General features: G+C 41.7%; 1 protein-coding gene across 1 annotated transcript in view; it reads right to left on the bottom strand.

The window, feature by feature from the left end:
• Positions 1-12,953, bottom strand: part of FAM120A (family with sequence similarity 120A) — a 122,381-nt gene that overhangs the window by 15,644 nt on the left and 93,784 nt on the right. The window contains exons 11-12 of the mRNA XM_043453807.1: positions 10,062-10,311; positions 3,368-3,482 (exon numbers count right to left, since the gene is read on the bottom strand). Coding sequence (XP_043309742.1) covers positions 3,368-3,482; positions 10,062-10,311 — 365 coding nt within the window. The remainder of the gene's footprint in view (positions 1-3,367; positions 3,483-10,061; positions 10,312-12,953) is intronic.

Below are 12,953 nucleotides of genomic sequence, written 5' to 3'. Positions count from 1 at the left end.
ATCATTACTTAATGAACTTTGTTTTTATGGGTTTAAAAAATGATTTTCAAGTCAATTCATTTTAGAAATAGCAACTACTATTAATTCAGTAGAGGAAAATTCTTAGAAATTGTCTAAATAAAGTGAATAAAATCTCAATTGCTGTGTGGATTCACTTTATTCAAAAAATTTTTTTTTAATTTTAATTATTTTACATGGCACTTTATATTTCATTCCCTACATGTTAATTATACATATAACACTATCTAATATTTATGGGGCACTTAATAAATATGTATCAGATACCACACTAAGTATTTTTTCATATATTACTTCATTAGCATCTCAACAACTGTATGTGTGATACTTCTGTTAGAACTCCATTTCGGAGATGGAGAAACTGAGTCACAGAGAGCTCAAGGTCACAAAACTGATAACTGGTAGCACCAGAATCTGAACCCGTGGTCACAGAAATGGCTGTAATATTCACATTTTAACCTCATTCTCTTATACCACAGAAGATAAAATATTCACCATTATTCAAAGTTCCTCAACTAGAAAAATACTGACAAGATTTTCTGATCTTATAGGAAACACAAATATGGAATGTATCTCCAGCCAATTAGTTGAAGAACCAAATTCCAGTGAGGTTTACTTTGTCCAACTTCTAATTACTGGGCAACAGACTCTTACTTTGATTTGGCATATTTACCTATATGCACAACAATTCTTACAGGTATCACAGACATGCTGCACGTCCCTAATACTGTCTTTAAAGCTCTTCATTTTCCATCTTTTAATTCTGCACTTGGCATGTGAAACTGTTAAAAGAATTTAAGGCAATTATAGGGATGTCAAGAGCAAGGGAGAAAGAAACTGGATAAATATTAAAACTGTACAAAGATCTTTCTCTTCATCCTTTACCCACCCTCCTTCAAATACAGCATCAGTGCTGATTTTACCTTAGTCTTTATGTTTGTGCTGGTAACCTAGAAGAAGTGCCAAAAAAAAAAAATAAAATAACAGGGAAAAAGTGAGGGCTGTCAATCACTGAGCCACGCAGAACACTCAATTGTTCAGGGTTGTGGCGGGAGGACAGAGAATGGACAAGATGAAACTCTTGCAAATTCATTTAAACCAATGGTTTCAACATCTTTTCCCAAACCTCCCATCAGAATAGCCATCAAGAGGGCAAACTGTCAAAATTAGGTCTTTTCTCTTCTCCTCTTTATTCTCAAAGCACATGATGGGCAAAAATGGGAGAAGAAAAACAGGATCTGGGCAATCCACAAACTGGATAATGGCCTCTAAAACAACAACAAAAATCAAGAGTTGACTATATCCTAAGCAGGAAAATGGTGTTTTATAGAAAAGCATTGTCACTGCTTTTGAAATAGCAAAACAACTTGAATGGTTAAGTGAAAAAGCAATTTTGAAATTTACTTTTCTATCACTGAATTTTGGGACTCTCAGTCTCTGCATAAGGATTTTTGTTCATTTAAATGATTAGTTCTCAATCTGATAACTGAGAGGATCACTGATCTTAAAAAACAAAGCAAAACAAAACACCCCAACTATTTCTTCCCCCAGTGAATGCTGTTATTTTCCCTTTCAGCTCTTTCAGAATTTATGGTGCTCGTGAATGAAGCACTAATGATGCAGGCTGTCCTTGGTGAAAGGAACATAGACCTCCAGACCAGCAAGACCCAAAGGGATAGTGGTGGGCTTGAAGTAACTGCACATAAAATGGGTCTTTCTAAACACAGCTCTAGAAATGCCTGGCTTTAGATGAAGAATCAGGAGAAAATCATGAAAGCACTAAGACCTCAAAAGAACCAAAATGAAAGCTTAAAGTGTGACTGTCTTTCAAAAGTTATATCCTATGTGTTGATCCAAAAATGAAAAGGATATGGGAGAAGATGAACTTTGAGTAAAAGCAAGTTGATGGTGAATAAGGCTTGGTGGGCATACCTGATACCTGGCGGTCTGATTTTCAGAACTGGGATGTCAATACTGATGTAATAATCTAAATAAGAGAAACAGGAAGTAGAGGTAGAGGGATGGCACCACACTCTAGTAAAAGTATTTACAACACCCCTGAGCACAGTCTGCTGATGAAGATGGTGGTGATGGCACCACACTCTGGGATACAGGACGCAGAGCCTGCACTTAGTACCAGCCTCTCAGGGGACACCCGGCCAAACATTCTAGAACGAAAACTTAAATTCAAAACCATTAAAAAAAAAATGTCTGTCTAACAGAAAAGTTTAAACTACAAAGTAAAGAATATAATTTGAGGTAGACTCTCCTAAGTTTGGTTGTCTTTGGTTTAGCTTGTTTCAAAGTCATCAGAAGCCTAAGGCGATCACAAATGACATGGGCTCCACACAGTTGAGGGTCAACACTGGATTACTGAATTTAACTCCATAATTTAGGGGCAACCACAGATTTATTGCGCCCCAACAGTAGAATACTGAAAACCCATCAAATGAGCCTCAAACTCTTCTGCAGGGAAAGAACGCCTTCATAGAGAATGGTCTAAAAGTGAAGGCGATTTTGTCAAAAGAGATTACTTGATTACAAATCAAATTTTGTAAAAAAAACAAACAAAAAACACAAACCACAACAAAAAAATCAAACCAATGGCAAAGAAAAAACCAAAACCCTGCACATTAAAAAGAAAAGGCGGATCCACTAATTTAGCTAACTCTGAAGTCTTGAACTTTCTAAAATTTAGTGTAGAAATTAGAAAGCAAGTACAGCCACATGGACACAGTGACTAACAAAAGTGCACTGAAAAGATAAGCACACCAAAAAATCAGGTGACAAAATGGACAAAACTAATACTGTCAAAACAATCAAAGGAAAAAAAGAATACTAGAAGGGAAAATTAAAAGGAATACGATGTTAAATGCTGACTAAGAGGGCACAGGAATGATGACATAACATTGTTCTTCAAGTGGTTTTTTAAAAGGGATTTATAATACCAGGAGGGCAAAGACTTTTTTTTTTTTTTTTTTTTTAGAGAAAACGAATGTTGTATTTAGGAATAATAGAACGAAATAAGAAAAAGAATCCTGGTCAGATGTTAGTAAACTCTTAGGACTAAGCCCTCCCAGGGTTTGGGATCCCCACCTGAAATAAAAGGCAAGTTTACTTCCTGATGTGAAAAACAAGAATAAACACCCACTGGTAAACAAGGGAAAAATCTTTATCGCACAAAAGTAGACTTGACTGTTTCTATAACCGGGAAGGAAATTCCTTTTGCCCTGAAGGCTCTCAAGTTCACGTCATTAGTATTACTAGTTTAGTGCACTGAGTGGCTGCTCGTTGAGCCATGGCTCCGAAACAAGACCTCCCAAAACAAAGAATGAGGTTTGCAGATTACCTTGAGCTCCTGCAGCTGATCAGGCTCATAGAGTTTGGGGGACAGCGCCTGAGCCAGGAAGGCATCCAGCTCCTGGCGACGCAGTATCCGTGCTCCAGGCCACTGCACCATATACCTACAGGGGGCGGAGAGAGAGGGTCTGGTGTCAGGATGGAGCAGTCACCAGTCACACGCACAACCTGGTGTTCCGGTTCTAGGGAGAGTCAGGATGACGCAAACCAAGGAGGCCTAGATGGATTTCTTAGCCAGCTTCTCTAGTTTCACTGGATGATGTCAGTTACAAATGGAAACCTAATCATTAGCTGGGCTGATCAGAATGTTTGATCTGGAATAATTAAAAATAGCACACTAAATAAGAACACACTGCAAACCAGCTGGTGATTTTTTTTTTTTTTGATACAACTTATATATTTTTCTGAGGGGTTTAAACTCTGAAAATATATGTTAAGCACCAATTTATATGATTTATCTATTTTAATTCAACACAGGGTACCTGGGAGGCAGGCCCTAAGTCCAAATAAGCAAGATTTACCTCCTGATGAAGAGTTAGGTCTTGTGTAAATCACCTGCACAGAAGGGGCTCTGGTGGTGGCGGGTGAATGCCCTGCAGTGGAACAGGAAGTGATAGCAGGGACAATAAAGCTTCAGGCGTCAGAACCGGCACCTGAAGAACTAGTGCCTGCAATCCCTGGGGTCAGTGCAGACTTACTGGGGCCACCCTGGTGTGAGCACCTAAAGGGAAATCAATTTCTAAATCTTCAAACTTCCATTTGTACTATCTGCCTGAGAACTGCCAGGTGTCCACAGTCCCTTTTCTCTACGGATCACTTCCCCTTTACTCACCTTGCCGCTCAGCACTGGCCCAGTGGCAACCTCCAGAGCACTAGGTAAGGGCACAACCCCAAACAGTATTTGGGTGTGAGAGAGTGAGGAGCCAGCCATTAAGAACTTCATCATAAGTCTCACTGCATATCCAATGGTTCCTAAGTCTACATTCAGCAAACTTGAAGGATAACCTAATCAAGTTGCCAGCTGATCCCCCCAAATAACTCCTGGTGATCCCTATGTGATCTCTGGCAAATAGTTTAAAAGGAGTCTGGAGAACTGTGATATGCCTAACAAAGCTCTTTTCCAGGACTGTCTGCTGAGAAAGGTTTCTCAGTGCTTAAAATTTAAGTTGAGAAAAATTAGGATCAGGGTTAGTGCAGAGCCTTCTCTCATTTCGGTAATAATTAATATTCATCCACAAGAACGTAAACATAAAAGTGGAAGAAGGAAGTTCTATCCAAATGATTAAGAGGAGTATCTTCAGTAAAAATCCCAATAGAAAAACCAACGTGCTCGCTGGTGCCAGGCGCTAGTCTGAGTATTTACACACACCTGATTCCTTAAGTGGTCACAGCCACTCTGAGGCAGGAACCTTTACTGTCCCATTATAGAGATGGTGCAGTGGAGGCACAGAGCTTATGTACTTCATGGTCAAATCATGCAGTAGAAGCAGAAAGGAAATGCAACTTCAAGGTAAACAAACAAGGTAAACAAGGTGGGTGTTAAATCTCTATGGTATTTAGATTCGATCAGATATACTTAGTAGTGTGATGTAAAAGTTTTATTTCATTAAACTGTCAACACTTACAAAGATAAAAATAATACCCTATGCAATTGGTTGAGTGCCAAACATCTTAAACAAAAGTCTTACTGAGTTTTAACCAGAGTTTGATGCAAGAAACAGCAAGTCTGAAGAAAGTCTCCCTATTTCTCTCTGAAAAAAATTATTGTGGAAAGATTGTCCTCAATATAAAACATTCTTTGCCTAAGTATCCATATTATGCATCCCTTTTATTTCTTAAAAACTGTGGTAAAATACACATAACATCTGAGCAGCCAACACTTCAAAATACACATAACAAAAAATCTAGCATTTTAATCATTTTTAAATGGACAGTGCAACAGCATTAGATATATTCACTGTATTCCAACAGACATCCCCCACCATCCATCACTACAACTCTTTTCATCCTGCAAACACTAATTCCCCTTTTCATCCCCTAGTCCTAAAGCTAGATGTTTCTTTAAATATTATGATTCAGGAAAAGACAATTTCATGGACAGGTTCTTTTTCTCAAGTTCTTCCCTGGTTTTCCTGGCAGCAAAGACACTCAGCACTCAGTTTAGCTGTAATAGAAAGTCTTTTGGGTTAGTGGTGGTTTAGTCACTAAGTTGTGTCCGACTCTTTGCGACCTCATGCACTGTAGCCCGCCAGGCTCCTCTGTCCATGGGATTTCCCAGGCAAGAATACTGGAGTGGGTTGCCATTTCCTTCTTCACAGAATCTCCCGAGCCAGGAGATCAAACCTGGGTCTCCTTCATGGCAGGCAGATTCTTTACCAACTTAGCTACGAGAGAATCCCAATACCTACCATTTCCTTCATCTGACTTTCTATTTACATTTTTTAAAAGTTAACCTTTATCTCTTTTTCAATTCAAGTCCTCAGAAGGACCTTCTGTATATACAAAGAGCATGATGTGTGTTCCTAAAGATATGCATACACACAGAGAGCCAGCTTAAATACCACAGAACGTGGACAGTACCACAGGCACTGCAGTGAACTAAAGCTGACCCTCGGTGATCTCCTGTGTCCACGCTATCCTTATCTGTGCACTGACAGTGTTCTCAATCTCTTTATGTTTCTGTTTTCTCCAGACACTCTTTTCCATGTCTTCCTCCTGGGCCAGGCTTTAAGTTTCCTACCACTGGAGTCTGAGGGCATCTGAGTTCGCTGCTAGTCACCTCTCCTCTCACTGCCCTTTAGAAGCATGGAAGCGGGACTAGAAGCAGGTCTCCAAGTCGCTTGGTGGACAGAACCAACGTGGTCTGCCTCTGACCGGCACAGTTGGGCAGCTGAACCCTGGCTATGCTCCTGGGGGTGTTGCAACAAGCTGCACTTGTTTGGGGGGCTCAAACCCTCTATCTGCCTTACTGAATTCATTAAGTTCCTCCAGAACGTAACTCAGTTTCTCTTCTCAGAAGCTCTCTTGGATGAGGACCTTGTTTGTCTGGTCTCAGCTGTCCCCCAGGAAGGCTGCTTTCTGTTTCATCCTGGACACATGCTTTGCCCTCACACTGAACCTCTGCTCAGATGCTGGCCACTCCTTGGCGACTCTACAAGGATTCGAGAGATTTGGCTATCATTCTCTCCCTTTCTGATTGCTCTGTTCATTCGTTCACTTATTTATGGCTATGCTGGGTCTTCACTGCTGCACACTGGCTTTCTCTGGTTGTGGCTCGCCAGCTTCTCACTGCGTCAGCATCTCTCGTTGCGGGGTCCGGGCTCCAGGGCGTGTAGGCTTCAGAAGTGGTGGCACACAGGCTCAGCATTTGCTGTGAATGGGACTAGCTGCCCCAGGGCAGGCAGGATCCTCCCAGACCAGGAATGGAATCCGTGTCCCTTGCATGGGCAGGGAATTCTTAACCACTGGACCACCAGTGAAGTCCTGATTGCTCTTGCAATGTCACATTTGCAACATATGTAACATGTGGGTGCTGACATCACTAGGTTATGCCTGCCCCAAAGGCAGAAGTGGAACCTCATCACGAAAGAACATCAGCAAATCTAGACTGAGGAAAAGTCTACCCAGAGATTGACCAACTGCACCCAGGGGCTGGCTGACTGTTTTGAAACACAATTTCCTGGAGCAGCCACAACCATTAGTTCACATGTTGTCTAAAAGACATGATCTCCAGATCCTTGATCTACAAAACACACCAGTGTTTACTCTTCAGAAACATCTCTGCATCAACCCAAAGAAACCTGAGAAGCTTGGAGGAGACAAGGCACCTGAACACAAGAACAAGGCAAGATTTCGTTACTAATAAAGGATGTTACTGTGATAACAAGAAAAATCTGAGTATCTGTAGATGAGATGTATCAGTATTTTTCTGATTTTGAGGATGTCCTTTTTTTTTTTTTTTTAAAGGAAACAAAGAGATTAGGGATAAGGGGGGTATCATACTCACAGCTTCCATTCAAGGGATTCTAGACAAACACCCAGGAGAGAAGAGGAGAAAGCCACCGCAATAAACATTTAATATGTGGGGAAACTGAGTGAAAAATAGCCACCAACTCTTTGTACTAATCTTGGAATTTCAAGTTTAAAATTATGTTAAAAAAAAAAAAAAAAGAAAAGATTAAGGAAGGGAAGAGCCTTTGGGATGACAGCCTGGCCTTGTGGCTGCTGACATTTGCCCAGCCCAGCCATCAAGGCCAAGGGTCATGCTGCATGGCCTCCAACAGGGCCTCACCATATCGGGGACACAGAAGCTGCCCTTTGATGCCCCTCCCCCAAGCTCAGCAGACCGCTGTCACATAGCTGCAATTTCTCCAGAGAAAGACCACTGGGCCCATGGGTCCTAGACTATAGCCTGTCCTTGGCAAGCCCTTGGAGACACACACCAACCTTCTTACTCATTTGCACCTGCCCCTGCCTCCACTCCCATGCCCTTCATTCCACATTCTTAGCAGGCCATACCCATCAATCAAACAGGCCATGCAGGGTAAACTTTACCTGCTTGTCCCTGTGGCCCAAAACACTAGTGAAGGTAGAACAAATTCTCTTCACAGAGATGGACCAACCCATTTACTGATGTCCTGACCAGAAATCCTGAGACCTGTCCCACAAGCCACTCTCTCTCATCTCTTCCCAACCAGTCCCTCGTCCTCAGGATCCGAAACTCTGTGAGTCTTACCAAGTGGGAAACTCCATGGCTTCAAGCCCACACTGCACACAACAGTCTCTGTACAACCAAGCAAGCTTTCTGGCTTCCACCCAAGTAGCAAGTATGAGGGAACCTGTGCTGTACTCACTTGAAGCTTCTTGAGATGAACACAGGAGGAGGTTCAATCAAACTCAAGATTACTCATTGCATTTATTAACCTTTTCAAGTTCTAAAATGAGTATTTTTTTATAAACAACTATAAAACAAACAAATGGGAACCAGGACAATCCTGAAATCATGACTTTCCAGAGGCCATCTGAACAGTGCCTAAAAGAGGCAGAGCTATTTCTGGAGTAATAGCCAAGGAAGTCAGGAGGACTGAGCCAAAGAGTGGGGCCTGATCACTGTCCAGTCTGCACTTGCTAGGTATCCCAGTACCCCATGAGGTCCAGTGAATGGACAGACAAGACGTGAAGGCACCACAATCCCAAGCATCATGAAATACTTTGAGCACTGTGCAAGCATCAACAGAGGCTGTCCCGCACTAACGCATGGCTGCTTCTGGCCAAGGGGCAACCAAACAAGCCTCAAGTGCCACACACATCGTTCTTACTCAGGGCCCAATGGGACCTTCAAGCCAGGCATACAGTAGACAGTTAGCTGTCTACCCAACAGATTAAATGCCACACATCATTTTAAACTTGGAAGAGAGAAACACAAAGTAACCAAATTCACTACTGCTATTTGATCTTTGAGTAACCCAAAGTCTTAATGTTTTGGCTAATATAAAATGAATTCCATCAGAGGAAATCAGAAGAAGATTCTAAAACCAAAATGAAAAAATTAGTCTTTCCCACTAGGCCAATCCTCAATGGAGATAAAGATAAGAAACCTATATTCCATGCTATATTGCTGTTGTTGTTGAGCTGTTAAGGCATGTCTGACTTTTTTGCAACCCCATATCCTGCCAGGCTCCTCTGTCCAGGGAATTTTCCAGGCAAGAATACTGGAGTGGATTGAGATTTCCGACTCCAAGGGATCCTCCTGACCCACGGACTGAACCTGCATCTCCTGTGTCTTCTGCACTGGCAGGTGGATTCTTTACCACTGGCACCACCTGGGAAGCTCAACAGAGCTGCTTTTGCATTGGCCGGGAACTGAACCCAGGCCTCCCGCACAGCAGACGAGAATTTCACCACTGAATTACTCCAAAATCCAACAGTTTCCACCCAGGCGTTTGTGGCCCATTGGCTGATAAGAGTCTGGAAGAACACAGTGCACATATCTGGGTTTTTAACCTTCTCTCCAAGGCAGGAGTCAGCCCTTTAGAGACGGCAGCTTCCAGGGCAGGGCAGACACAGGACGAACCTGGGCATCCTATGGTGCCAGAAAGCAAGGACATGCTGGAGGGGGGTGGGGGGGCCAAAGGACATAGGAGCCACTTAACAAGATCCCAAGGCCTGAGCTGGAACAAACTGAACAACCAAATAACAAGGTTCTATCTGGTCATAACCCTAGAAAGAGAGATAACCGTAAGTCCATACTGATCTACATATGATTAAATAAATGAAGGAGGAAGAAGAGACACATTTTACCAAAGAAAACTTACTAATATATAAACATATATTATAGCCCCAAAAGAGTCTTCAAAAGCTTTAACATTTAAAGGATAAACTATGTTTAAAATCATTATGATATCTACATAAAATACAGGTTCATCAAATGTTACCTATTCTATAAACACACTAAATAGCATCAGCTCAAACTCATGTTGTATTTACATGGCCTATGTTTCTATAATATATGAAAATATTAGATGAGGACAAATTCAGTTGACAACGTGATTCATCTGGAATAGCCCCAGGTGAATCTGGGGTACTGTACTGTAACTTCAGACAGGACACTTCTTTGAGAGGCATTTGTACAAGCGCCTGCTGGAGAACACGCAGTGGCTGAAGGGGCGGCCAGCGGCACCTACCGTAGCACGCAGCACAGCACCGTGAGATGAGTGGGCACACTGGCTGGATTGAGCATGGCTGGTGTGTCTGACCTCATGCAGGCCAGGAAGGCCCTCATTCTGCGGTTCTTGTCCTCCACCGCCTTCCCCAGCCACAGTCTCTTCAGATTGGGGCAGGTCCATTCCCTGAAGGCAAGAGCTTCCACCAATTCCGGGGTTTGCGGCGATTTCCCTTTGTAAGCTGCCCACTCTTTAATGATCACTGGTGAAACTACAGAAAGGAAAATGAGAGAACCATTTATGCCCTATCTTAGCTACTTCAAGCCCCACAAAAACAGCTCTAGTAATTACAGTATGAAGATGTCACTTCTTGGGTAACAATGCATTCTCTCATTAGTAAGCCATCAGTCATCAATTCTCAACTCTAAAATATTTTGTTTTCTACTCTATGCACTTAAGTGACTCATTCAGAATTTCAGTCAGACCATCAATAAATTTTTTCTCAACCAAAGATTCTCACTAGTATGTATAAATCAAGGATGTTAGACAAAATTTGCTTTAATATTATAAATCCATTAATAGTTTTAGTAATAACAATGGGTACAACTTATACATATTTTGTGATCATCACAGAAATCATGGAAAATCCAATTTAGATAGCTGATCTTTTTCTCCATGTTTTTACTAATTAGATCTGAGAAATAATTTGCACTTGGTAGCCACTTTACTGAAGCATCTCCTACTGTAACAAGTATAACTTTTAAACTCCGTAAATAACTTTTTATCCACAGTAGTTTTACCACTATTAGCAGGAATTAATTCTGGAAATACAAACATGCACATTTCTCCACAAGATTCCCAAATAACTTAAGGGAAAAACGGTGATGGGGAAAGGAGAACAATCGAGATAAAGCACACTGCACAGACATATGTTAAAACTTCTCCCCAAAGTGCATTGACATAAACAGTCAGATGGTAAAACGTGGGTGTGCATTTTGTAACAAATAGCTTACTTTGGTCAATAAACATGAGAGCTGAAGAAGGGCCACATGGAGACCCCCATCCTCCCCTCACAGGGCTGACAGCAGGTACAGAAGCCAGGATGGTGCTATGATTCTAATGCGATCTTGGACATGTCAATTCTATCCAAATAACCATACCCTCTTCCTGGGCTCATTTTCCTTAAAGTAACACCTGAGGCAAACTGAAGACTATGAAGAACCCAAATCCCGACAAAAGTAAATGATTAACTGGCTCATCTCCAGCTCCACACCAAGTCTAGACAATCATCTCTTCCAATGTCATGAAGAATTTTAGGCGTTAGATACTTGGATAGGCACGATTGTTAGCAACAGGAAAAGCAAGCTTTGCACAATCAACCCCAGTCAAGTCAGGTGGGAGTATGCTGCAGAGGTGCTCCATGACCAGCCATTCTGCAGGGACCCCAATCCCTAGAAGCAGGCTGCTTGAGCAGGGGTGCAAAATCAAGACAGTTTCTGAAAATTCTTTTACAAAAAAGTAACTGTTTTGTCATTGAGGAAATCCCTTTAAATCACATTTGAGTATCTTAGTGTTTAAATGTTTAAAAAAATTCTAAACTTAGAAGGTTTAAAGTCCATCGAGTCAAAACAGAGAGACACATGTATAAATAAATACATGCATCTTTAAATTTATCTATATTTTAGGTGCCAGACACAAACTCGTGAGGTCCCTACTGTCCAGCAGACCCTGTCCTTGGACTCACAATCTAGCCACCCACCCCCGTTCCTGCTGAACTCCAGCGCACACCGCTCCATAGATTGCCACCTGTATGCAGAGGTGTCACCACCCAACACCCTCCTAGGTGCAGTACACCCCACCTCCTTTTGTTCCAACTACATTCACAGAGGCTGGCACGCTGTCAGCCCCAAGAAAACAAGTGAAAGGAGGTTACAAGATAAGCCGTTAACCAGTACACTGCGTTTCCATTCAGTCCACAAAGTTTATTTTCATGCCCCTCCACAGTAAAAATGAATAAATTTATTTCTTCCATGTAGCATCTTCATTTTCGTGACAAAGATTTATTTAATGGAACTAATTATATTTTATCTTTGGCTGTTAATGTGGGTTAATAACCTAGTTATCTAAGGTCTCTCATGTTCTTCCCCCCAAATACACACACACACGCACACACACACATGCGTGCACACAAACAATGCTTAAGCTTACTGCATCTTAAAAAACTCAGTTTATAATGCCAGGGTCTCCTTTGAGTTTTCTCAATAGAAGCATTCTTATTAAAACTATATTCATCTATTTATATCTTTCCCCTTTGTCATCTCTGCTCTTGTATCTCTTTAATAATTTTCAGCAATCGTTTTATTGTTTTCATTCTAGAAATAAATTTTTGGTGGAAGATTTTCATTCTCAAGGTCAAAAGGCTTAGACCTGTATATACTTTATGCTTCAAACCCTACACTAAAGTGAAGTGGAGGTCAGAGATGCCAACAGTCCCTTCACAAGTTCTCCTGAGTGTTCCCTGAAGCTGCCCTAGACAGCTGTTTACACCAGCTGGGGCTCCAAGTGTGCCTGAATTTACCTGGCCTGATGCTGTGTGATCACAGCCTATTCAGCCTGCAAAGGCTACAGATGAGCACACACCTGTGCCTGAGAACTGCCACCTAATACTCACCTGGCCATCCCTCCCACGTCCTGGTAAACGGACTTCCCCAGTACATGCAGGGGAGACTGTAGCTGTAAAGAAGTATTAGATATACTAGCTTCCTCTTATATTCTAAGCATTTTTGTTGCTATCTGCACTATTCATGACTAGAATGTTCAGGTCTAATTTGGGAAATACATGTTCTCAGAGAAAATAAATGTGCAGTAACAAAAAAGCTTTGTTCCGAAAGCAAAGATGCCCTGATTTGCTTT

Source organism: Cervus canadensis, chromosome 30, assembly GCF_019320065.1.
Source record: "Cervus canadensis isolate Bull #8, Minnesota chromosome 30, ASM1932006v1, whole genome shotgun sequence".
NCBI classification, from domain to species: Eukaryota; Metazoa; Chordata; class Mammalia; order Artiodactyla; family Cervidae; genus Cervus; species Cervus canadensis.
The sequence above is the reverse complement of the archived record's forward strand: the minus strand, read 5'-3'. Positions and strand labels throughout refer to the sequence as shown.